The sequence below is a fragment of the Pteronotus mesoamericanus genome, unplaced genomic scaffold, assembly GCF_021234165.1.
Source record: "Pteronotus mesoamericanus isolate MK-2021 breed Mesoamerican mustached bat unplaced genomic scaffold, CSHL_Meso_final contig_116, whole genome shotgun sequence".
Taxonomy (NCBI): Eukaryota; Metazoa; Chordata; class Mammalia; order Chiroptera; family Mormoopidae; genus Pteronotus; species Pteronotus mesoamericanus.
The window spans coordinates 8,357,401-8,384,051 of NW_026555027.1; the positions used below are offsets into that span (position 1 = coordinate 8,357,401).

Sequence of the window (26,651 nt, forward strand, 5' to 3'; positions counted from 1 at the left end):
AAGGGCGGCTGTAGAGAAAACCTAATCAACAAGTGGGGAAGGGCAGCACTTCGGAGACATCCCTGTCTTTGTTCTTAGTGAAGGTCAGAAAGGCACTTCAAGGTCATTTTAGTCCAACGCCCCAGTGGCTTGTCAGAGGTGTTAGAGGCAAATTGTTCTCAATGTGGGGGGGCTCCTCCTTTCGGCTCTGCGGTTGGTGCCAGGAAGCCAAGCGCTGAAGGCATTTGCTCACGTCCAAAGTTTCCAGCCAGGAATCCATGGAGGGACGGGGGCGTCTCCATTGTGGCAGGAACTCAACGTGGTGGCTAATCCCCTTTTGCTTCAGGTTTTCAGGTCCCTCTAGAAATGAAAACATGGGCGGTGTCTTTTTCAGCACACATCAGGAGCGAGGGGGCCCCTGCGTTCTACCTGGAGTGGAGCGTCCGCTGTCCTCCACGGTTAATGGGGACAGGGTTGGCCTCGGCCGCAGGACGCTGCCAGCTCTACACAGATCTCAGACTAGTGTCCCCAGATGAGGGTGACATAGCTCTCGTCCCCGTGTGCACCTCCCCTTCCCCCACCCCCACATTGTCCAGCAGCAGCCCCATATGATTTCCATTGTCCCCATGGGGATGTCCCAGCTTTTAGCTTCATGCCCCCAAGTCGTGGCCTGAGGCACAGCCATGTTGTTTGAAGCCCCAGTGAGAGAGAGGGAACCAGCGGAGGAAATGAAGATAATCTAGCAGGAAGTCCCGTTCGCTAATAAGTGGGCATTTCCCCTCGAGATGTGTGGGGGAGAAAACTTTTATCCTTTGCGACAGTATGGCCAGACCTGGAGAACACTGAGCTGAGTGAAATAAGCCAGTTAGAGAAAGACAAATGCCATGTGATCTCAGTCCTGTGTGGAATCTAAGGAACAAACTGAACAAACAAGCCAAACAGAGACAGACTCCTAGATGGAGAGCAGGCTGACAGCAAAGGTTGGAGGGAAGGGTAGGCGGTAGAGGGATGGAGCAAAAAGGAAAAAGGACTCATGGACAACAGTGAGGTGACTGTGGGGGGCCGAGGAGGAGGAGGGGGCTAATTGGTCATCGAAAAACACAAAAAACATGTGAGCTCTTGGAAGGCCCTCGGGTCCACATTCCGAAAGAACAGCTGACAACGCAGACCCCCAGGGAAAGGCCTCATGGGAAGGGAAGCCGCTCTGGGTCTTCCCCGGGGACACCTGGAAAGAGCCTGGCAAAAGCGGGAGCCTCACGCTGGCCTTCCAGGGGCTGGAAGCTGCTGAATGCTCTCAGGCGTCAAGGGGGCCACACACCTGTCACAGATGAAACGGCTCCGGCAGCGTCATGGGAAGTGGAAGCTCTTTCTAAGCCTGATGGGGAGCCACCTGGCCCAACTGTGTTCTCAGAGCCTGCCCGGAAGACCCTGCGCATCCAGACCACCAGGGCCCTCACCCTACACGCCCTGCCACGCCCTCTGGAGAAGGGTCCTGGGGGCTTCAGTGTCCACAAATACCCAGGGACGGTCCGGTGCACCCCCACATTGGAGAACTGCCAGTTCTTCTGGGCAGCATGTGCCGGGGCTGGAGTTGCTCTCTGGGGCCTTAAGCAGGTCCCCTGACCTGCAATAGGAGGCCAGTCCTAGGACCAGGCCTCCAGGATGAAGCGGCGGTCGGGGCGGGGCGGGGGCGGGGGGCGGCGGAAGGGGCTGAGACGTCATGCAGCGCCACTGTTAGAGGCTCTGCAGGTGACTTGGGAAGCTTGCCCCTCCCCGGCCCTCCTCCACAGCTTGAATACTGGGGGTTGGTTTTTCCACTGGCACCTGTTCCAAGTTCAACTTTCACGACCAGTAGCCTGGCCACATGGACCCTCAGCCTCTGCGTGCAGCCCCACGAAGGGCGCACCTTCAGGGCTTTGTGGGTGAATTTGGGCGCCTGCTCCTGCCTTCCTGCCCTTCACCCACCATGCCCACACTGCTGCCCACACCCCAGGCCCCCGTGCATGGGCATCGAGGCCACTGCAGCGAGAGGGCTGCTCTTTAATCCATCTTCTCTGGTACTTTGTTACAGGCTGATGGGTTGTGGCTGAATTTCATGCAAAAGAGCTGAGTGCTGAGCCTGTCTGCCAATTAACAACACAACGAGCACCAGCGGATGCCTCCCTGCCTTCCACGTTTGCTGCCCCAGCCAGCAGCCTGCAGCCCGCAGCCCGCAGCCAGCGGGGCACGAGGCGGGGACTGCCTGCCCCAGCAGAAGGCACACAGCTGTGTGCATGTGGCAGGGCTGGACCGGAAGCCACACTGCATCCCAGGCCTGGGCCTCACCTGGTGCAAAGGGAACCATTAGAAACTTCTCATTTAAAGCCAAAGTGCCCAGGAAAGACATGGAAACGGACAACCAAGGCACATGAGGAGTCTGCTGTCCTTCTTGGCCTGTTGTTTCACGTGAAAAAAAGCCTTTGAAAAAGTGTTTGATCCACAGGGACAGAAAGCAGATTACAAGATGCCAGAGGCTGGGGGAGCAGGCAGAGAGGAGTGACTGCTTAATGAGTTTTCATTTCGGGGGTGACGACATGTCCTGGACCCGGAGAGGCAGTAGCCGCACGACACCAAATGTGTTAAATGCCGCTGGACTGTTCACCTAAAACTGATCACTTTTTTGCTATATAAATTTTGTCGCAATTTAAAAACAATAAAAAAGCTTTTAGAAACTGGTCCAAAGCGTGATGTGGGGCTCAGAGTCTGAGACAAGGCAGCAACTATTTGCTGAGTGCCCACGAGGCGCAGGGCACCTCACTGTGTGGGTTCCTGTGTGGCCTGGCTGCCCCCCGCCCCCCACGGCCTCCCCGCCTGAGTCCCTGGGGCAGGTGTCACCAACACTCTGCAGGGGGCTGTGGCACTCCCTCCCCTTCCCTGGGTAGCCCATTCTTCCCCCCTCCATCTCCAGGGTCCCCTGCCAGCATCGCTAACTTGTCCCTCCAGGCCCCCTGTCCAGAAAGGCCTTCCCAAAGCACAGAGCTGCCCAAGCTCCTCCTGGTCAGAGACTTCCATCCCATCCCTGGCTCCTGGCAAGGTTCCAACTCGTCCGTGGACACTGGGTGGTCTGCCCCCACCGGTCTCTCCCTCACCCGCCCTCTATTCCACGTGTGCACATGCCAGCTCTACTTGTCCCCATCCCCGAGGTCCTCACTGCTGCCTCTCCTCCTTCCCCTGATTGGCAGAGATGCAGTCACCCACGTGTGCCCACCCCGCCAGGGCCACACCCACACCCACACAGAGCCTAGCGGTGGGTGAGCCTGCCCACATCCGATACCGAAGAGCCACAGAGTCACTGCTTGATGAATCATCAGCTGACTGGTCACTCCCTGCCTCTCTACAGTAGGACTGCGGTCGCTAGAGGTGAACTGAGCGGGACCCGCGGGCGCAGGGTGGGCACTGCCCCCACCTCCAACTGCTCGTGGATCCAGTCCAGGAAGGAGGTGATGCGGGTGTAGACCCCAGGCTTGTTCACGTCTGCACAGCCGATGCCGAAGCTCGTCGCTCCCACCAGCTTCCACACCCTCCTCTCCTGGCACACCAGGGGTCCCCCGCTGTCTCCCTAGACAGCAAGGAAGAGACTAAGGGCAACAGAACAGGCCCCGCCATAGCTGTCCCTTGTTCTAGTGCAGGATTCCCCTCCCACCGCATCACAAAATCCAGCGTGATTACAGCTCCGTGCTCCCCTCCCACAGCCCTTCCAGAACTGACTCAGCATTTCTGATGGTAGGTCCTTTATCCCTCAGGATGAGCCCCCTGCCCAGCCCTCTCCTTGCCAGATTCTGCACACACTAAGCCCAGGAAGCTCAAGGCAGCTGTGTGCAGCTGAGGGCATTCTCAGAGGGAGGGTCTGCCTGGCCAGGGGGCCTCAGCTGAGCTCTGGACACAGGAAGAATTGGGGTCTCACCCACTGTGGCTTTGGAGGCCCACATTCACAGGTTCCCCCTGCCATCCACCCCTTCTGTCCCCTGCAAACTCTGGGAGCTGAGGTCAGCATCCTCGAGACCCCACCTCCCGCCCAGCGCCTGGGCGCTGGGCAAACACGGGCTGGCCAGGGAAGGGCCTGATATCTTGAGCAAACTTCTTCACCACACCCTGTAAATTTGCTTTTCAGTCAGCCACAGGGAAATGCTGGCAGTGGCTTGTCCCACGGGCTGGGTCACCATAACAGATCCTCCTTCGCCTTGCCCGCTGCCGTGGCCCCTGGAGGTCACCACGGGTCCCTACCTGGCAGCTGTCCACACCACCTTTCAGGTAGCCAGCACAGACCATGGAGGGGGAGATGATGCCGCCGTACACGTCCCTGTGGTTGCAGACCTTGTTGGAGAGTAAAGGCACAGCTGCGTGGTTGAGGACTGGGGAGGCGTCACCTGTGTCAGGGGGGAGGAGGACGTGCAGTGAGGAATTCAGAGGGCCAGGGCACGCCACAGACGCTTTGATGGCGGAGACGGCCATGCCTGCGAGTGGACGGTGGGGGGTCTGCCACGGGCACCAGCCGGCCCCAGGGCTCCCTCCTTAATGACAGGTCATGCAGGCCCTGCTGCTTCAGGCCAGAGCCCCACACTTCCTCAAGGGGGCCAATGTGGGGGGAGGTGAGAGCACCTGTCACCACCGTGAGCCTCCCCCGGGCCCACCCTGGGTCAAACACTCGATCACGCCAGCCTGTTTGGCTCTAGGGCAACCCAGGTCACAGAAGGGAAACTGAGGCTCAAGAAGGTCACACACAGTTCTTGGAGGAACCTTGGGGTGGTCAAAAGGTAAACGTCCTCCCAAAAGCACCCACATCCCAATTCCCAGAACCTGTGACCGCGTCACTTTACATGGCAAAGGGACTTTGCAGATGTGATAAGACCTTGAGATGGGGACATGATCCTGGGCTATCTGGGTGGACCCTACATGCAATTTCAAGCTTCCAAAAAAGTTTCAGAGAAGGATACGTGATGATGGAAGCAAAGATCAGAAAGGAGAGAGATGGAAGGTGCTGAGCTGCTGACTGTGAAGAAGGAGAAGGGGCCACAAGCCCAGGGGAGCAGGCGGCCTCAAGGCAGGGACCCGACTCCTCCCCAACACCTCCCAAAGCATCGCAGCCCTCCTGACACCGGGGACCCAGCCCACCAGGACTGGTGGGGGACTCTCAGGCTACACAATCCTGAGAAAACGTGTTCATGTTGTTTTAAGCCACTGAGTTTGGGGCCATTTGTTGCTGCAGCAACAGGAAACTGATGCACCTGCCATGGATCAGCCCGAGCACGAACCCGGCAAAACTGAAACCCTCTAACTTGGCCTGTGTGTAAACCAAAGTATGTGTACACTTTATAGGGTTATAGCAGAGCGTACCCCACGCTCATTCCTACAGCACGTCTCTGCAGGGGCGGTCTGCACTCCCCAAAACCCTCAGTTTTACTGCTCTATTAGCATGAGTTACACCATGTTTTCTGCAAAGGCTTCCCCAATCTGCTACGCAGTGGGGACCCCCTGTCCATGGGCTTGGGCTGAGATGGTGGTACCTGTCCCTACTCGCTACACAAAGGTCCACTAAAGACAAGACAATCCTCTTCAGGCTCTCCGAGGTCATGGATAACAGCAAAAATAGGGACATGGGGGCAGGACATAAAGAGAGAATCCCAGACCTTCCACTACCTGGTCATGTGAGCCCAAGCAAGGTGCTCAGCAAGATGGGCAAGAGCAGCATGCTCCCCTCAGGGGCTACTGGGAGCACAGACAGTAGTGCCATGTCGTTCAGCTCTGCACCTGGTACCCAAAGCCCAAAGCATTCTGGGAGAAGCTTCCACTGCAGGTAGGAAGGCGTGGTCAGCCAAAGGCACTGGGGTGGGACCGGCCTTTAGATATGGTTAAGCCCCACGTGCCTCGGGCATGCAGGAGGGGACAGACTCAGCTAGCAAGTCTCAGAGGAAAATTCTGAACCTTCTGCCTTGGGTTGAATTGTGCCCCCCTGAACATGTCTGCCCGCACCCTTAGAATGTCCGGGATAGGGTCTTGGCAGGTGGAGTTAAGGTAAGAACCTCAAGATAAAATCATTCTGGATCAGGGTGGGCCTTAACTCCAAAGACTGCTGTTCTTATAAGAGAAAGGAGAGGGAGATCTGAGACAGGGACACACAGGGGTGGTCATGTGAAGACAGGGACAGAGGCTGGAATGACGTCTCTACAATTTGAGGAGCACCAGGGAGTGGCCAGAGCCATCAGGACCTGGAGAAGGGCCAGCATCGCCTTCTCCCTCCGAGCTGGCACGGAGAACCAGCCTGCCACACCTGGGTTCCAGACATCTGGCCTGCAGAACTGAGAGTGAATCAGTGCCTGTTATCTTAAGCCGCCCTGTTTGTGGTAATTTGTTACAACGGCCCCAGGAATCTCATACTCTTCCTACTAACAAGGGAAGCAGTCAATGGAAAACCCAAGAATTGCGACTCCAAGTGTGTCCCATGCTGGTGAAAGGGTGACACAGGTTTCATTGGCATGATTTGTTTTTTTTTTTTTGTTACCATTACTGATTATATTATGATTATAGCAATAAGGTCCTGTTGGTTTGCTCTTTCTACTTGATCTTTGTAGGAGGAAATAACATCTACCCAAGTCACCCAGGACAAAAATTCCTCACCAGTTACAAATTTGTCTTCTGTATAAACCTTGGGAGGGGTCTCCACCAGGTGCCCGTGCACTTAGTTAACACGGCTGGAGAAAGAGGACAGACGAGGGGGGAGGGGCGCCCCTGGCGTGTCGGTGAAGGTCTCTCTGTGGAGTCCTGTCCACAGTTCTCCTTCGTAATTAATCTCTCTCCTGAGAAGGTCTGCAATTTCATGACCCAAGACAAATGGAACCGCGACTTGTGACCCACAACGACTTGGCTGACTGTGTGGACTCATACCCCCCAACAGGGACATGTGGGTGTCCCACAGGAATGTGACATTGGGACCTGGGAGGGGAATGTGTCGGCGTGGACCTCTACCCTGGCCCTCTCAGTTCCGGGCTCCCTGGACTCAGAGTCCTGATTTCAGGCCACTGACCTCCTTCCTCGGTGGCCCCCCACCCTGACGTCCAGCACATTTTTCCATCAGGAAAGTACTCTTCAGAGTTGGGCAGACAAACTGGTTGGATCATCTCTGTGTAAAGAGGAAACGACAGCTCTCAAATCTGTCTGGGAAAACAGTTAATCTCATCAGCGCTTACCTCTCTGAGGGGTGCTCGCCAACTCCCAAAGGAAGGTCAAGCCCTTGGTCATTTGAAAGCTATCAGCTCAGAGCAGGGACCCTCCCCCCCAGAGCCCCAAAACCTCAGAACAACCCTAGACTCTGGCAACTTCAGTGAGTCTAGACCAGGGGTCAGCATATCTTCTGGAAAGGCCAAATGCTAACTATTTTAGGCTTTGCAGGCCAAGCGGTCTCCATGACAACCACTCAACTCTGTCACAGTAGCATAAAAGCCCCCACAGTAGCATAAAGGGTCGTATTTAGCCCATGGGCCACAGTTTGCCCACTCCTGGTCCAGACTGTGGTACCTTGCTTTACAAAACACACCTCCACGGATATCCTTACCCATCCTGACACACATGGAGGCAACAAGCTTGCCTGTCCCTGTGGGCTGTCACATAAGCCTCTGCCAAAGTCAGTGTCATGGCTGTCACGGAACTTTCACATGAATACAGTCTGACCTGTGCTAAGCTACTCTGGGTATGACAATAATGGAAAGGTAGAGAAAGACTAAGGGGTGAGTTCATTTTAATTTTATCAAAGTACAAATGTTGACACCTCATTTGGTATAATCAAATATCATTAATAATAATTAACCAACGAGCCCCACCATTACAATTCCTCTTTGTTTCTCTAGAAGCCTTTGTTTCAGAGCATTACGTGCAGAGCGCTGCCGGTGCCATGTGGCAAGCGCGCTGACAACGGCCAGGTCAAGCCTGCCGCTGGTCTGGTGCCGGGATTCTGCTCCAATACGGGGCCTTGTCATCACACTGCCTGCACCCCAAGCTGCTGCGACCCTTGGGAAGGAGGAGGGAGGCTATAACTGATTTGGGAGTAGGCTCATGATGCTTTGTTTTCAGGTGCAAAACGTTTGGAAGTTCTATCCTGTGTGGCTTTTTCGTAACCTCCAGAGGTCAGGTGTTGACATAGAGAAACGGAGCCTGCTGAACTCCCCAATCAGCAGCTGATTGGGAAAGAATGTTCCTGAGTATTTTGGGGAGCTAAAGATGCCCAGTATATACCAGATCATAAAGAAATGGCTGCAGGGAGGACCACACTACAACAAGCTGGCTGGCCTAGGAAGCACTTGCTGTACCAGTCAAGACTGAAACACAGGGCACTGGCAGGAGACCTCCCCACAAAGCTCTTTGTGCCCACAGGCAGGAGACGCCCTTTCACCACCTAGAGGCACACCAGGTGACCTGGCCTGGGCTTGTCCCTTTTATTTCCAGGTGGCACACACAGGCAGACGGTGGCACCAGCGGGAGCCCCAGAGGGGCCAGACGAACCAAATTGACCCAAGTGGAACCACGAAGGCTCTGAAATCAAATTATCATCAAGACCTGCACAGTGAACCTAAACTGGGTGACCGCCTGCTAAGACTGAAGATGTACGTAGGACCCAGCGCCTCTTAACATACTAGCCTGAATGTCTGGAGTACAATGAAAGGTTTCTCATCATACCAAGAACCAGGGGAATCCCCACTTTCATGAGAAGAGAATCAACGGATGCCAACACTGAAATGAATCAGATGTTGGAATTTCCAGACAAGGACTGGAAAGCCGCTGTCATAACAATGCTCCAACAGTCATTGCAAATTCTCTGGAAACAAAGGAAAGCAACAGAATGACAAAGAACCCCGGGCGTACCATTGAAGGCGAGTGGCTCCGCCAGCTTCATGAGGGCAATGTCATTGCCCAACCTCTTCGGCTTGTACTTGCTGTGATAGATAATTTTTTCTACCAGGTGGGAGGGGGCTGGACTGTCCGGCAGGGAAACTAGTCCCACCTGGATGGTCCATGACTTGGGGAGGTACAGGCTGCAATGAGAAGGCTGAGAGGTAAAGAAGGAAAAACCCAGCCACTTTAAACCCCTGGACCTCAGGTGTCCCCAGATCCAGCACCAGGGGGATGGCCGATGTGTCGCGGGCCTGCTTGCCTGTGTTTGGATCTGCCTTAGAAGCATGGACCCACACTATGCATTTCCTACAGCGGCCTCCCTCCCTGCACCTCTGAGGGAGGTAAAAACAACAGGGAGTACAAACAGCCAGTATTTTCTGTGGTTTTCTTCTATGGTAACTTCCCTAGAGAGAGAGAGAAGACTGCTCTGGGGAGACTCTGCGCCACCCCCCTCCCCCCGCACCATCTCTCACCTTCTCGCACAACGCGGTCCGCCACAATTAGCTACAGGGTGGTACGTCTGAGACATTTACGTGGGCGGGTTTCCTCCTGCAGGAGAGCTTCCTTCCTTCTCTTCCTACCTTTGAATAGCCGCGGCTCTAAGAGCTACACAGCCAACGATGATGGGTTCACGGTGAGAAGGCAGGGTCCCTCCACGCAGATATTACTTGTGAGGAGTGGTCTGTTGCCTGTTTTCGGGACCTGCCTGGCCACCCAAATCCACCCTGTCCCAAAGTGGTCTGGACTGGACGGGCCTATGGGAGACGAGGACCCCACCCAGGAGGTCAGGAACACTCACTCATAGACACAGTGGGCAGCGGTGACAATCCACACTGGGGTGATGACAGAGCCCCCGCACAAGTGGTAGCCCTGGAACTGAAGGCTGGCCTGCCAGGGCCACTGCGCAAGCGAAGACATGTTTCCACCCACGATGCGCGAGCTGTAGCCCATCCTCAGACCGCAGGCTGCCGGGGGAGGGGGCAGGGTTGGGGGCCCATCCCATAGACCTTTCCTCTCCCGGACATCCTGCCCCCGCCCTCCCCGCGCAGAGCTCACAGCCCAGGAGGACTGGGAGAGGAAGCACAGGGGGCGGGGCGGGGGCAGCTCAGGCAAGCATGGGGGGGGCGGGCACGGCGGGGGTTGTGGGGGTGCAGAGGGAAGAGTCCACCAGAGCACATAGCCTGATGCTGGCAGTGCCCCTCTGCCAGGTGCCCATGCCCCCAGGATGGTGACAGCACCCAGGAGCACGGGGAAATTCCCACAGCCCCTCCTCACGAACCCTCCTGGCTGGTGGCTGCCTGACTTCCCCAGACCCCACCCCCGCAGCGTGCTTGCTGCACCGCCAGGAAGAAGGATCACCTGCCTGGAGGCGGGGTCTGGCCTGTGCACAGCTTTCCCTCACGTGGGGGGCAGTGGTACAGGGGGCAGGAAGTCAGGCCCCTGGAGCCACGACTGTGACAGGACATCATATGCCATGGACCTGTCTGCTGCTGGGAAGCCACTGAGGGCCGTCTCCCCCTCCTAACAGGGCTGCCCCTCCTCCGAGGGAGAGTCCACAGAGCGCCCACCTGGGAGGAAGGGACCCCGCCAGTCGGAGGAGGGGAGGGGCAGGAGCCTGTGAGCGAGCTCTTGCTTCCATTTGTCTCTGTGTTTTGAAACTCTTACCTGTGCACTTCAAGGTGACCACACGGCCTGAGGGGCATCCTTCCCTAAAGTGGAAACAGAGTGGGCTTCATGATAGATACCAAGTCCTGCGCAGTGAACATTGTTTAACTTAATCTTGGAGCAAAACAAAAATATCCTCTGTTCCCTTGCTCTTCAATACAATTCATTTAAAAAACAAAAACAAACAAAAAAAAAACCTCTTCACGACAGCGCAGTCCTGTATAAATGACAGGCCTGGAGCACTTGTCAGCTTTGCGGGGCTGATGTCAAAGGGCATCACAAGCTGCCACGTGTGCCAGGGTGCTGGTGTGTCTGTTTTACGCCAGTGTTCTCCACGGCCCCTGGGGACATGAAGTGCCCACTGACAGATGGCAGGCTCTCCTGGCATGAAGTCCTTGCAGCCTGGGACACACTCCTGGGAGAGGACACCTCCCAGAGCGGAGATGTGACTGTCCTGGGAATGACAGGCATCCTACCCGTCCAGGGTGGATTTGGGTGGCCAGGCAGGTCCCAGGCACCTGCTCTTCTCATAATCCACCTGGATGCCTTTGTAACTTTTCCTGCCTTCGGAGCCCCGGTCCCATCACAAGACCAGCTGTCCCTGTGCATTGCATGTGTGTCCGGGGGTGGGTATCCCTTACAAGATGGACAAGCTGCCGAACTGCTGTTTCCCAGAGCCGAGGACCACTCCTCTTGGGGATTGGCCAAGATGCCAGGAAGAGTGCCTGGAACCTGGGTTCAGCACGCCTGGTTGTCTCCACTTACCAGGCAGGTGACCCTCTAAGCTTCAGGTGCCTGCCTGTCATCTAAAGATGCCTCATTTCACCTTCCTCATGAATTGTTGGGGAAAACATTAAAGGGTTTTGTGAATAAAGACAGATACATTTTTTCTTCATCTTTCTTTCTAGTTTTCTCCCCTCCCTCCTTCCTTCCTTCCGAACACATTGAGCACCTCCTCTGCGAGGTGCAGGACTGCGTTTATGACGCACACCCCGCTACTACTCCTTTACCCTCCCTCCTCCCTTTCCCTGCTGGCTCATGGCTGGCTTGGGGCTGGGTTCTTGCCATCCGGGGGTGTGCACGCCCAGCCTAACCACGGCGGCCCCACCTTGCACTCACGCCTTCCGGCACTGCGCACGGCACAGCAATGGCATGATGACAGGGCCGACTGCCTGGCCCTTACCTCAGGTACACCGAGTGGTGCAGAGCGGTCACTTTGTCGTCTGGCAAGAGGTGATTGATGGAAACAAAGACCTCTTGGAACTCTTCCTCCAGCAAGTTCACTCTGAGGGTGTCTGAACTGACGTAGCTGCAAGCACATGGAAAGGCAGGTGCGGCGTGACAGTTACCCTGCGCTTCCAGTCAACCCGTGCCCCGGTCATAACATTATAGATATCCTACTGAGGGACACATCACTGTGTCCCCCCAAAGCATCAGCCTGCCCAAGGTACACCGTTACAGGCATACCAGGGGCATGTCACTGTGCTCCCCCACACCACCAACCGTTTCCTCTTGCCAGCACGTCAAGGCATTTCAAACCCGGTGGAGTCTGCAAGGGTGGACCCATCTGGCCCCCAGCCTGTGGCTCCATCCATGAGCACAGGCTCTGGGCCCCTGGGCAGGAGGAGCACTTCTGAAGCAGCTGGGTGGGACACCCTTGCCACAGTCAGCCGAGCTGACCTGCTGGGCCTGCAGGGGGCCCCGGAAGCAGCAGAATGCAGAACTAGGCCGGTGTTGTCAGGGGGCACCGCAGCTGTGATGCTGAGCACCCCAAGAACAATAGGCTGGGGAAAATAATCTCCCAGTCTGCCCAGAGTGAGCCTGCATCCCCATGACAGAGACAAACACGTAGAAGGAAGAGAGTCAGGTGACACCAGGAGCAAGCAATCAGTGAGAGTGCCAAGAAACAGGCCTTCTGGAGAGCAATGATAAAGAAGGCCTGATTTTTAAAACATCAAGTGTTTCGAGAGTTATGTGATGGGAGGCAATAAACAATGGCCATTCTCCCCTTTCTCTGCGCGATGAACAAACCAGCCCTGAAGCAGCCGCCTTGCTTCATGTGCTAACGCACCGTCTGCGTGGAACACAAAGTTCAGTCAAGGTTGAGCCAATGACCTGCCCAGCCCTCCCAGGTCAGTGCTCACTGCTGATAGGGCCTGAGCCCTGAGAAAGAGCCCCTTGTCACCGAGACGCAGGTCCTGGTGCGGTGGGCTGGGCTACTCACAGGCCGTGAAATGCAAAGGGACCCCAAATGCTGCAACTGGAGTTCCATAAGTCATCCAAATCTCCAAGTGCAGTGACAACTACAGGTACAGACCCCACAGACTGCCTGTGTGCCGGGCTCAGTTCTACACACTCCAAGGTCACTTGACCCTCGGGCGACCCTTTAGACTGGTACTGTTATTGTCCCTATTTTTGAGGGACAAGCTGTCGAAGTGGCCTGAGTGTTCCCTGGGATTTGAACCCAGGAAGTCTAATCTGACAGCCTCTCTCCTTTGTTAACCACAGATATCTGACACGGGGTACAGCAGAGCAGAGACAATCAAAGGAGGCCCCAAAGAAAGAAGAGGAATAACCAGGAAAGAACACAGAAGCTAATGCCAGAATGGACGCAACAGACAAGGAAGAAAAGGACAAGGTGACAGCAAAGACATCAGGCAATGTTGAGGGAGACCCCCCCCCCCCGCAGGAGGGAGCTGTTCCGGGCGGGAGGGACCATTCCACCAGATGGCTGAGGTGGACGGAGACACAAGGGCTGCCCAAGAGGAGCAGGTGCGGGGAGAAGAGGGGACTAAAACCTGGTGCAGAACAGAGGGGCGGCCTGGAGGCTGGGGACAGGGGCGATGCTCCAAGAGAGGGAGGGGGGCACCAAGACGGAGGACACCCCCTGATGAGCCTGGAAAAGGGCCTCCAGAGAGAACAGAAGCCCTGTCTGCAGTGGTGGAGTGGAGAGTGTGTGTACACACACACAGGTGTCTGAAGTGTGTGGGTAACGTGTGTGTATGCATGTGCACACAAAAGGTGGGATGTGTGATGCATGTCCACTGTGTGTGATGTGGTGTATGTGGCATGTGAGTGGGGGTATGTGTGCCTGTAGTGTGCAGGTGATGTGTGTGGTGTGCCTGTGTGTATGCATGGATATAGGCTGTACGATGTGTGTGATGTGTGAGTGTGTAGTGTGTGTGCGTGGCTTGTGTCTGTGTTATCTATGAAGAGAAGGTCTACAGGCGCCTGAATGGGGATGTTTGCTGTTGCTACCAACTGGAATTGCAGCTGATTTCTGAGTCACCGGGGGAGACAGAGGCAGGTCTCAGGGGTGCCTTTGGGCTGGAGGGCCTTTGGGGTTTCACTGGCTTCAGGGAAAGGAGCAGAGAATATGACACGGGATTTGAAGTTGGAGACTCCTCGGGGACTCGGAGCAGCAAGGCTGTCACCACTTAACTCGTTTCCTTGGAAACAAACAGGAATGGTTTTCAAGTTCACCCTTGTCACTGTGCTCACTTCCTGGGAGGCACATGTAACTCAGGAGCCTGCCTGCTTTGAACTCAAAATCAAGAGCAAAGTGGGAAGGGTGACATCCGGGCCCCCATGGAAGACAGCGGCTGTCATGAGTCAAAGGAAGGGGCAGGAGAGGGAAGGAGGCCCCCACCTCAAGGAGAGAATGGGCCATTCCACGGCCAAAAGCCACACAGACAAGAGCAAACACTAACATGTGAAGATTTCACTACCACAGTTCTTTCTCCTACATGTTGCTAAACTACTGTGTTTAAATAACTGTTTTCACCCAATTGCTGACTGTTTGCACCTGCCAGCTGTTCTCTGGGGCTCCCTGGGGAGAGTGTGTGTGGATGAAGACATGACCCCCAGGTCAGAGCGGGGTGGTGTCAGGGGGCGGCTCTGTGGCTGTGGCCTGAGGAGCTTGGGGAGCTCGCCCTTGTCTCAGAAGCTCTTCATCTCATGTTTGCATCTGGGCCTGTCCTGGCCCTGAGACACTCCCCAAAATGCCATTTCTTGTGTGACCTTAAAGTGCGAGTGCTATCCAGCATTGCGGGGTTACCATGAGGATGCAGTGCAAGGGGAGGTGAAGCACCCTGTGAGCACTCAACTTACAACAGCCGTCTGTCTCCACTATGATCGCTAGCAATGTTTACCCGTCGCCCAGAAGTGCTCTTTAAATTACCTTGGGTACCCCAGCTGGGCACAGGCGATGTTAGCGTGATGACTCTTCCAGTCGTCAGAGCACACGGTCCTCCAGGCGGCCTCCGTGAACACCTGGAGCACGCCATTCTGGCCGCTCACGCGGACTGGCCGGCGCACAGGCACGACAACCCGTGAGTGGCCAGCAGAGCCCTGAGGCCGGGGCAGAGGGTCTCTACAGCCGGCTCAGACCCTCCTCTGCGGAGCCTGGCCTGCCCCTTGCCCACAACACCCCACCCTCCAAGACCTTCCCACTGCCAGGACCCCCCCCACCGAGCACACTCAGAGGTCACTTATTGCTCAGGGGGTCTCCGCAGCCCGATTTCAGCTTCAAGGAATGCCCCTCTCTTAACACCCAGCCTGGGATCTCCTGCGGGCTGGTTGGATCGCAGTTGAGGACATAACTTGACCCTGGCCTTGCCTCAGACCCATTTCACAGATGGGAAAGGCCAGGGCCAGGTAGTGCTGACTCCCTCCCGTGTCCATAGTGAAGAGGCGTGACCTTACCACATCGGTACTCATCCTCCCCGGCTTTGCAGTCTGAGACACCGTCACATCGAGCCGTCAGTTCAATACACTTAAAAGACGACCGGCACCTGTACTTCCCGGAGCAGTCGAAGTGGACTGAGGACAGGGGAGGACAAGAGTGCGAACAGAGGGCTCCGTCAGTGTGCGGCGCTGGCCGCTGCCCACTTGCCCCACAGCCTTGCCCTCGCCCTTTAGCAATGAGGCTGCATTGAAACTGCACCCAGTTTCTGTTCCAAATTCCAGAGGGTGGAGCTGCTGCCCCCGACTTTGTCCCACTAAGTGGCCTTGAGGCACAACTGGAGGTGAATTTAGACGCTGCAGGGCTCCAGGGCAAAGGAGAAAATGTGTGGCTGCAGACTGGCCAGCTGAGCCAGCTGAGCAGGGAACCCTGAGTGAGGACTCTCACCCCCAGCGCCTGCCTCCTGCTGTCGCTGACTCAGGGCAACAAGCGAAGGGACCACAGACCACACACTCCAGCAGGTAGAGAATTACACTGATCTGTATTCCAGTTATTTGAAAGAGAAGATGCGAAACCATTCCCTATGAGAAACCATCCAAATGACTCACTTTCTCAAAAGCCACGGGCACCTTCTTTTAAAAATAGCAGGCGTTCCTGGCCTGGCCTGAATGGCCTCCTTGTCTTCGCCCCCCAGCCCTGCCCCGCCTCTGCCCGAGGATTCTATTTCATCAGCTGCCCTCCTCACTGGGCAGGTTCCCTGGTGACGAAGCCCCGAGCATGGCCAACGGCCCCTGTTGGGCCCCAGTTGGCTTCACATTCACGCAGGCAAATAAAACTGAAAGCCAGCAAACCTGAGGGCTGTTTGCCGCCAGTAATTAAGGCCGGGTAGGCGCCCCGCGCAGGCGCCGGCGGAGCTCATGAAAGTTTAAGTGCCTGAAGGGGTAGCAGAGCGCCTACTAAATAATGAATCATACTCACTGCCCAGACCGATGGCCAGAGCTAGGATCAGTGCAATGACCCCAATCACAATGATTGGGAAGAACTTCAGCGGCAACAGTGACAGGATCTGTGCGGCCACAGCATCCGCATCTGAAAACCAAAGAAGAAGGGGGAGGGGCCGAAAGCCACAGAGCAACACGTTTGAATAAAAGGAAACTCAAAATGTAGCTATTCATTTTCCCTCTCTCTCTTGCAGAAAATATTTCAGCTCAAAGAGAGGAGCCTCATGCAGTGAAACGGCCACCAAGCAGAGGCATGTTCTCTGGAAGCCCAGCCCCACCCTTTCCAGCCCTGACCTAATTCCATTCACCTTGAGTTGAGGGACAATATTATGGATTGAAGGGGGTGTCCCCAAAAAGATACGTTGAAGTGCTAACCCCAGCACCCAAGAATGTCATCTTATTTGGAAATAGAGTCTTTAGGAAGGTAATGAAGTTCGAATGAGGTCATTAGTCTGGGCTCTAATCTGTCTGGTGTCTTTGCAGAAAGAAGTTTGAACACAAAGGCGGACACACACCCACACACACACACACACAAACACACACGAAGAGACACAGGGAGAGGCCATGTGAAGGTAAAGGCAGAAATTAGGGTGATGTGTCTCCCCGTCAGGGAGCACCAAAGATTGCCAGGAAAACACCAGAACCAGGGAGGGGCAAGAAGGATTCCCCCGCAGGTCTCGGAGGGAGCGGGGCACTGTCAGAGCCTTGGTTTCAGGTTCCTGGCCCTCAGAGTGGTGAGACAATATTTCTGTTGTTTTAAGCCGCCTAGTTTGTGGCACTTTGTTTCGGTGGCCCCAGGAAACCGAAACAAAGGGAAAGTAGGACGCCAACGTTCAGGGCCATTTTCTCACAGAGGAGGGTGACATGTAAAATCCAAATAGGGTACTTTCAGGAGAGGGAGAGCTGGGACCTCTGAGAGGGTCACCAGATGACGTAGCAGCCCGTTCGTCATGGGTCTGGTGCACAGAGGCACCGATGGCCTTGGTTCCAGAACATCTTTCCAAGGATGTTGGCAAAGCAAGCAGCCTTAGAGAACAGAGATAGAGCAAAGTTTGTGTAGGTCTGCTTGTGTTCCATTACAGAGATGCAGGTTCCCTTCGCCATGGGTTCCTCAGCTGGAATGCAGACCCCCTGTGCGTGCAGCGTGCACTGGGCTGCTCCACGTCACCTCCATGGGGCTTGGTGGGCAAGCATGACAACTCGAACAGGAAGTATGTACCACTTGTGCTGTGAGTAATAAAGTCCTTTGTGTCTGACCCAAGAATCTAGTGTCTTCTGCCAGCATCCATGAAACTCTGATACGCTGACTTGTTAGTTCGCGCCAGACTCTCCCCAGTTGTGGCCTGAAGTCCCAGGCAGCTTGAGGGGAATGGGGATGTGAGAATCATGAAGACACCCAGAAGTGCGAGTCTCTGCATAACCAGGAAAAGCTCACCAGCACCCTTTACTCTCCGAAGAACGGGCCATTCCATGCAAATCATCTCATCAGTCCTGAAAATATGTCCACGCCCAAGGTGTCTTCCTAAAATTAGGAAGATTGGAATGGAGGAAGGGCAGAAAGCCTCCCGGGGGCCATGCCATCGCTCAGGACGGAGACGGCCTTGCCTCCGCCTCTCTTGCTCTTGGAGATGTTGAGCTGAGAGGTCTCCCACAGGAGACTCAAAAAAATCTCTCCCTGCCTGTCTCCATGCACACCTTCACCTTCTGGCAACAGTGTGATTGCAAAATGGTCAATATCACTGATGGCTGCCTTAAAAAGACAGAACTTAGATACAAATATACTGGGGGAAGAGGTGGAATAGGAGGGAAAGGAGGAAAGAGTAAGCAAAAGGAAAGGGTAAGAGGGAAAAGGGAAAACACCAAGGGAAACACGGTAACACATGCTACTGTATAATCATCAGTGATCCTGAGGGACCCAGAGCAAGAAAGGAGAACGGACAGAGAGACGAACAGTAAGCTCTTTGCTTTGGCCCAGATGAGCAAACGGTTTGTTCTCAGTTGTGTTCTCAGCACCTAGAACAGCACCTGGCGCCTAGTAGTTCTTGATAAATATTAGTAAATTGAAGAGATGGATGGATAGATGAATGAATGGATGGCATCATGATAATGAAAGCTGTTTATCTCAGGGTTACAGACCAATTCCTTTCAAGGCAACAGGTGCCAAGTCTTGAGTTCGCAGAGCAGACGCCTCTTGTCCCCATTCCCCATTCCCCATCCCCCAGAAGCCTGCACCAAGTGAATAAGTCTCCCCTGTTGAGATGTGTTCTCTCCATTTACAATTTAAAAATCAGCAGGAACCCCAAGAAAGACCTCATATCATTCCAGTTGTTCTTAATTCCAGTTGAGTTAGTTTCAGAAACAACCCAGACTGTAAAGTCACAGATTGTTGTTCAGTTAGAACCTCTGTATGAATTCATTGGGCCCCTTCACGGCTCTGCCCGGGTGTCCTGTGGGCGCTACCATAGCCCTACCCGCTTTATCCTGCCTTTGAGGGTACGCTTAGAATAAAGAGCAAGATGCATAGCATCTCTCCAGAGAGGAATGCAAATGATAAATAAGCATAAAGAAAAAACCTTTCAACCTCTCTGGAGGTGAAAAAAACAAATTAGCATAACTACCTATCAACTTCCCAATACAGTGTTGTTGCTGCTGTTGTTGTTGTTGTTGTTATACTCACTACAGTCCAAAGTGAAAGGAACCGGACTTCCACATACAGTCAGTAGGAATTTGCATCGTGTGAACTTGTTGCCCGTCAAATGTGAAATATTGTTTCAAATGTCTAAAAACGGATGGAATTTTTGACCTAGTAAATCCACTTCCAGAAATTTATCCTAAGATGTCACCATAGGTATACACAAGTGTCTACCTACAAGGATGCTCGGAGGAGTGGCGTTGATAATACCAGTGCATGGGAAACAGCCTCAATGACCAGCGGAAGAAACCGGTGAAACCGCAAACAGGAGAGAGACACTAAATGAGAGAGAAGGAGGTCGGCAAGCTTTTTCCGCAAAGGACCAGATAGTAAATATTTTAAATTGTATGCACCGTATGGCCTCTGTCACAACCACTCAACTCTGCTGTGGCAGGAAAGCAGCCATAGACAACGTGGGAATCAATGGATGTGTTCCAATGAAACTTTAGTTATCAAAGCAGGCAGCAGGCCAGATTTGGTCCATGGGCCATAGTTTGCCAAACCCTGCAGAATATCTAATTATTAAATGTCATGGAAAAATTAACATGATACTGTTTAGTTTTTTCAAAAAGCTTCAAAATGATGCAAATAATATATGTCACAAAGGGAAAAAAAATGCGTTGATAGGAAAAAGGCAAGAAATCCCCCATAAAGTGCTGATAGAGTCGTCCCTGAGTAATGGTGAAACTGGGCAATTAAAAATAAATCTTTTTGAACTGCATTTTTCCAAATTTCCATCATGAACAACACATTGCTTTATTTAAAAAGAAAAGTTTTAAATAGCTTTTGTTCCTTCCCACGACTAGGAATTAATCATGAAAAAAATAATAGAAATTAGCATAGAGAAAAATGTATAATGCTCTTCATGTTCAGGTTATTTATGTTATAAAAATATTAGAAACAATCATATGTCAAACGATGATAAAATGGTTATGTAAACTACACATAAGCTTGAGGGAATGATGTTATTTTTAAAAAAGACATTTATGAAAACCAAGCAGCACACGGAGGAACACCTGCCTTGGTCAGCACTGCGAAAGGAAGCCTATTTATAGGCAACAACAGAAGAAAACCAATGCAGGTACAGAAACCAGGTAAAATTTGGGGGACTGGGGACTGCAGGGCACTTTTAAAATTTACATGTATGTCAGTTTTGGAGAAGTTGTTTTAAACTGTGTATCTTTTACTAGAAATATCTCCTCCCTCCTCCCATCCTCTCCTCTCCCCACCCCACCCCCACTGAACATTAATTGTGGTTTAAAAGGAATCATTAGGGTAACCCCCAACTCACGCTCTCTGGAGCCTCAGCCAGAGCCCGCAGGCGTCCCCCTTCCCAGCCCCAGGGGCTGGCATTCCCGCCTGCACCCAGCACCAGGAGTCCCTGCTCACTGGGACAAGCCCTTGTCATAGATTCTTACCATAAAGATCCTAGCTGGATGGGCATCAGAGAGTCCCCTGTTTCTCCAAATATTTGTAACCTGTTTACAAAACCAGCTCTGTCGCCTGCTGTTGGATTTTAATCTAGGCATCTAATCCTTTCAGTGAAGTCCAGCTGATTTTAAGTTTTCTGGAAGGGCTGGTGAGCAGCGGGTTCCCGGGACTCCCAAGAGGGCTCAGAGGTTCTGGCCAGCATCTGACCCCTAACTGCCAGGACCCGTTGGAGCCTCCACTCCTGAACCTCTTCATCCAGAGAATACAAACACCCGTGTGCACGGAGTCAGCAAGGGGCTGACCAAACCCCTCTCTGATGCCTCTTCTCTCCCATAGTCTATCAGCGAAAGAATCGCACGTGTTCAGCGTGTGGGGAGTTAGGACTCCTGGTGAGACATTTCCTCAGAGGGAGACTCAGCCCTCAGCCACAATGGCCATCTAGATGGGGGTGGGGGCACGGAAACCACACCTGGTTCCACCTACCTGGTGTGACAGGACTTATTTTCAGATCGTCGAGGCCGAAAAGGGATCTGAAGGAGAAGGGGGCTTCAGCCTCCGGAGGGTCGTTCTCCCCCATGGTGACTATTTCAGGGCCTCTGAGGTTCGGCTCCACCTCCACCTCCACCTCCTTCGCCAGGAAGGACAGAAAGTGTTTGCTTCCCTCTTTATAGTCTCAGCATCAAATGCATCTTTGTTGTGCTAAATCTTTGAAAGCTGACAATCCACACATTAAGCAAATTCAGTACCAATTAATCAAAACTATTTGACTGGTGAGAGCGCATATTTTTTCTAAGCCACAGCAGATAACAGAGAAACGACTAAAGTTAGCAAAAAACAACGTACTTAATTCTGCTCAAATAATGACTTCCCCAACGTTCGTTCGACCAGTCTTAAAATCAACTGAGTACACCTCTCTAGAGATACGTCCTTTTGCCAGTTAGAAGTCACCGTATGATGATTTTACAGCAGATTTTCAAGACACATTCCCTCCCTTTTTTGTCATTGACGTTTGTCTCACATAAACGCGACCCTTTGCCTGTGTGCACAACACACCTACCATAAACATAAGAAGTTTTGATACTCACATAATGTCTGCGCCCCTAAAATGTCAACGGCACCAGGGAAGGGACACTCGCTCAGAGTATTTGTAGCTTTCCTGGCTCCACAGCCATGACCTAATTAAGGATGAAAGTATCCCGGACCTTGGGGTGCCCAGGCCCCGCCCCACACTCACAGAGAAGGGAGGAGTGGCTGGCGCCCCGGAGCTACACTGGGGCTCTGTTTCCTCCAGGAGAATTCCTCCCATTGCAAGGCCCCAGAGGCCAGGGCCTTGGGAAGTCACTCCCGGTAACTCTAAGAGGGGTGGAGGGAGCAAGGGAATGGCCCAGTGTCCCAGCAGCATCACGGGCCGCTGTCCGGGGCAGTGGGCATGACTTCCTCAGGGACCCGCTGCCTTGTCTCACAAAAATCCAGAGGTTCCCACAGGCCCCGGAACATAGACACTTAGAGCGTCTTTTTTATTTTATCTTTGTTTACTTGTTGTAATGTTTGATACTAAAAAGGGGACTATCACGCTATTTAAAACAAACTTAGCCCTTGTGCTGTTTCACGTGGCCACAGGTAAATCTATGCAAGAGTTGCACGCTAGAACCATTCATTTCATTCCTCTCCTGAGAGTAGCTTTGAAGAGCATCTTAGAAAGCTGCTGAGTTCATGGTCGGCACTTTCGACTTTGACTCTTGCTGACACTGGCTGACTGACTATCAGCATGAAGCCAATTAGACAGCTTAACTTCACGTCCAGAAGGCTAAATGATAAAATGCTTCCTGAAACATGGAACCTAGGGGAGGAAGTCCCTCCCCAGGCAGGCCATCGTTGACAGGTTTCACACACCGAGAAATGTTGAGGAGCCTTCGCTCAGCAGACTCTTCTTCCCCCACCTCCCACTTTACTCACCATTTCTGGAGCCGCCATCATTAAAAGCAGAAATAATTTCCTTTTTCATTATAAAAGCCAGCAGGACGGTGAGCAGGCGCCAACAGTTCAGTCCAATCGGGAAATGTTTCCACCAAGTCACTCAGCCTTGTCGACTCAGTCATCACAGCAAATGGCATGGTCGCGGGCAACTGTGTAACCCAATCTGCATGTGGTATCAGGTAGCCATCGGGGGTAGGACCGCAGGGACCAGGGAGGGGAAAATGTGGCTTCCCTTTAATTAGTAAGTAAGGTAAGCAAACCTTTGCAGTAACTCCACAGAAGGGAGTCTTTGGAACACAAGCTCTCTTCTTATTTAAAAGAGCGTGTAGGTCCTGCCCCGTGCTCAACAAGCACACCGAGAGGGCAGGAGAATGCCCCGCGGTGGGTGGGGGGTTGTTCTGTCCACCCCGCCCCCCACCATGTGACCAAGCCCAAGTGCAGACTTGCAGCTGCTCTGAAGACAAAAGGCAGGGAAGCTGACATGTCCTTGCGGCCAACACTCCACAGAGACACAGCACACTCCATTCTTTAGGGGCTGCTGTGTCCCAAGGAGGCTTTGGCACACAATGCAGCTTGAAGGTGTTTTAACGGGAGAGAAACAGCGCTGCCGCTGTGGGCTAGGGGGCTGAGAGCCCCTTCGGAAGGCGGGTGGGTGTGAATGAGGTGTTCATTTACTCAGCAAATATTCACGGGCCATCTGCCAGGAGCCAGGCGTCCAGACACAGCGCAGTGGCAGAGGGATCAAAGCATTCACCTGTGGTCTCAGGCATGACAAACGCTAGGAAGGGATGAGGCTGGGGGAAGCCAGTGAGGGATGGGACAGGGTGCTGGAGGAAGGCCTCTAGAAGAAGTGACATTTCTGGCAAGGCCTCGGCAATGGGCTGAAGTGGGTCTTGCAAGCGAGGAGGGGCGGTTGTTCTAAGCGCAGGGCCATCAACACCGAAGACCTTAAGAAGATGAGCTGGGCTGAGGAAGACTAAGTGCCTGTGGAGGCTGATGGGCAGACCATGGAGGGCCCTCCCTGAGAGGAAGGACTCTGGTGGATATCTGTGTGGGGAAAGCCGCAGAGCAGCTGAGCAGGGCAAAGTCTGCCTCTGCGCATGTGCAGTGAGTGCAGGAGCAAGGGGGGCGGGGGATAGACAGGCAGAGAGTCAAGAGGGGCTGTGGAAAAACTCCGCCCCAATGGCTGTGACTTGGCAAGAGGTGCCAGCGGTGCAGATGAAGATGAGGGCTGTTTGGGACTGTTTTGAAGGTAGAGTTGGCAAGAGAGTTGGCCATGGCAACAGTAGCAAAAAGACACGGTCGGCCGATCATGGTTTAAATTCAGTCTCGTGTCCCTGCCTCCAGCACCTGCCCCAGCACCTGTCCGTGTCTTTCGGATTTAACACAGATTATACTTCAAGCTCACAGTCCCTTCTTCACATCTTTCCTAATTACTCTCTCCATTCCCTAAATGAGCGTTCGCCCTCCCAGACAGAAAGAGGAAACATAGAGCCTTACTTTTGCTGCCTGTACCTGAGCGGTAGGCACTCTCACAGTGCCTGGCACAGCAGAGCATGTGACGGGCCTCCGTGTCCACTGATGATCTGATCGTAAACCAAGGTGGACTAACAACCCTTTGTAACACGCAGAAAACCAAGAGCCGTCAGGAGGTCACATGGGCATGCGTTAACATGTTGGGATGAGTGTAAGACAGGTCAAAGGGGCAGCTAGTTTACCAGCGAGGAACAGGGAGAGGACCCATGCGGGTGCTCAAACATCCGCCACCACAGAGTAGCCTCTCCCGGCGTTCACCTGCAAATCCATTTCATCGAGCTCATCTGATTTTTCTGTGACTTTCCTGGTCTTAGTGCCGAGAGTTCCCAGCCCAGGAGCCCTCTCAGTCTCAGGTACAGGAGGACAGTTGGTCACCCTAAGTGTCAGAATTATTTTGGCCTCATAAATGAGTTGGGAAGTATTTCCCAATTCTCTGAGTTTTTGTAAGATTGGCATAATTTGTTTCTCAAACGTTTGAAAAGCTTTACCAGTAAAGTCATCTGGGCCTAGAATTTTCTGTGTTCAGATGTTTTAAATTATGAATTTAAGTTATGTAACAGGTATAGGAGTATTCTTCTTGTATCTGTTTTAAGTTGTTCTTCCAAAGAATTTGACCATTTTATCTAAGTTGTCACATTTCTTGGCATAGAATTGCCAGGTCTCCTTTATTTTCTTTCAGTTCTATTACTTACATTTCTGTGTCTAGGTCTTGCAGTATTTGTTAGATTATTCTTAGGTGTTGGGTCATTTTTTATGCCACTGTAAATTACATATTTTTAAAATTTCACTCTACTGTGAAATGTTCACCCTAAAACCTAACGAGGAAATTATAAGAAAGGAAAACAACAGGCCAGGCTAATTCACAAATATCAATGCAAAAATTCTAAACAAAGTATTAGCAAATTGAATCCCGCAGTACATGGCAAGGAGAGCATCCTGTGACCCAGCAGATTTTATCTTAGGAGAACAAGGTTGATTTAACATTCAAAAGTCGATTGGTCTATGTTACCTCATTCCCTGAATAAAGAAGGAAACCAATGTGATCATCTCAATAAATGCAGAAAAAGCATTTAATAAAATACAATATCCACTAATGAATCTTTGCAAACACCTTGGCAAGCTAGGAGCAAAAAAGAATTTCCTTAATCTGTTCAAGAGTAGCTACCAAAAAAAGGTACTTTTAGTCAACATTGCACTGGAGGTCTTTGCCAGAATAATATGGCAAGAAGAGAGAAAAAAGTTTATAAGTATTAGAAAAGGAGGGGGAAATTGTCATTTACTTGAAGATTACATAATTATGTACATATAAAGTGCAAAAGAATCTACAAAATATTAGAATTAATAAGTGATCTGAGCCAGACTATTATGTGATCATCAATATAGAAAAATTAATTGTGTTTCTATACACTGGCAACAGACAAATGGAAATAAAAAATGTATTTAAACAGTAGCATCAGAAAGAAGAATAAACACATAGGAGTAAACTTAGCCACAGAAGTACAAGACACCAGAAACTATAAAACATTTTTATGAGAAATTAAATAGAAAGATATACCATATTCGTGGATTGAAAGATTTAATGTTGTTAATTTAATCTATAGATTCAACATAATCCCAAATAAAATCCCAGCAGGCCTTTTTGTCTTTTTTGGTGTAAATTAACATATTGTTTTTTATTGTCCTAGTATTTCTTCCTTTTCCTTTTTTATTTTATTTTTTTCTTTTTCTTTCTGGAGTATCAAGTTTATTTTTTTTTAAAATTTGGAAAAATCAAATAGTTTAAGAACCACCCCCACAAACATGGGAGCAAAGGAGAGCAGGGGAGGGGAAAAGGGTCCCAGAAAAAAACAGTCCAGTCTCTGGGTTTCATTAGGTGGGGGCTGAGGAGTGGACCCGTAGTGAGGGCGGCCTCTCTTCCTGACCCCCAGAGGGTTCCAGGCCGTCCTCTCAGCTCAGAAGATACTTAGGATAAGATGCTCCTGAAGGCCATGGAGAGGCTGGATACCCTGCTGATGTGACTCCCATGTGGGAACGTAGCGGCGCTTTGCACACCTCCATCGTCCACTGGACCGGGTCCTCTTGCCTGCACATGCATTCTGTGTTTCTGGCACCGCTCGTACCTACAGCTGTTTGCGTCCAGCCTCTGGCTCATCTCCCGCACCGGTGGCTGGCCTCGCTGGAGTGTGGCCCTGGCTGGTGTGGCTCAGTGGGTTGGGTGTCATCCCGCAAGCCACAGGGTCCCTGGTTCGATTCCTGGTTTAAGCGAAGGCCTGACCAAGCCCCTGCTTCGGCCCTAGGGTCCTCAGGTTTTTCTTGAAATGCCTATGCTTTAGGCCATCCACAAGTTTAAATTACATTGGTCTGACTGTTGTTCTTTTTGTGATGGCGCCTGTGAGTGGATGGGCTAAAACATAGACATTTTAAGAAAAACCCAAGGACCCTCCTAGCCACCCTCCCCCGGCCATGGCTGGGGCCAGACTGGGCGGCTTGTAGGCAGGACCTGCCGTTGCGGTTGCTGCAGGCGGTGGCGGAGTCCCCAGGGCCACCCCGGAGGGCTGGGAGCGGCGTGGTGGTCCCGGGCCCTGGGCTGTGCGGACTGGCTGGGGGGATGGCCATCCTTGACGGCAGGCGGAGGTGGCTCAGGGGAACCGTCAAGGTGGTGCTTCTGCCCAGGCTCGGGGGAAGAGAGCTGGCCCTCCTTGCCATGCGGGGCCGGGGGCTGGGCACCCTTGCTTCCTTGGAGGGTGGGAGGCTGGCAGACTTT

General features: G+C 52.6%; 1 protein-coding gene across 1 annotated transcript; it reads right to left on the reverse strand.

The window, feature by feature from the left end:
- Positions 1 to 268: 268 nt before the first annotated feature.
- Positions 269 to 21,526, reverse strand: TMPRSS3 (transmembrane serine protease 3). Its single transcript, XM_054576222.1, has 13 exons — positions 21,460 to 21,526; positions 20,858 to 21,002; positions 16,229 to 16,339; positions 15,271 to 15,387; positions 14,747 to 14,870; positions 11,750 to 11,875; positions 10,567 to 10,610; positions 9,701 to 9,866; positions 8,872 to 9,041; positions 7,040 to 7,135; positions 4,243 to 4,385; positions 3,425 to 3,577; positions 269 to 339 (listed from the first exon to the last, which is right to left on the reverse strand). The coding sequence occupies exons 2-13, from the start codon at positions 20,949 to 20,951 to the stop codon at positions 322 to 324; spliced, it is 1,362 nt and encodes a 453-aa protein (XP_054432197.1). The 5' UTR covers positions 20,952 to 21,002; positions 21,460 to 21,526; the 3' UTR covers positions 269 to 321.
- Positions 21,527 to 26,651: the final 5,125 nt, after the last annotated feature.

Bases quoted from the DNA above. Each gene is read 5' to 3' on its own strand.
- TMPRSS3 (XM_054576222.1), bottom strand. From the start codon at position 20,951: ATGGGGGAGAACGACCCTCCGGAGGCTGAAGCCCCCTTCTCCTTCAGA. The intron at 16,340-20,857 runs GTAGGTGGAACC...TTTGGTTTTCAG, and splicing joins AATAAGTCCTGTCACACCAG to ATGCGGATGCTGTGGCCGCA. The intron at 9,042-9,700 runs GTGAGTGTTCCT...TTCTCATTGCAG, and splicing joins GCTGCCCACTGTGTCTATGA to CCTGTACCTCCCCAAGTCAT.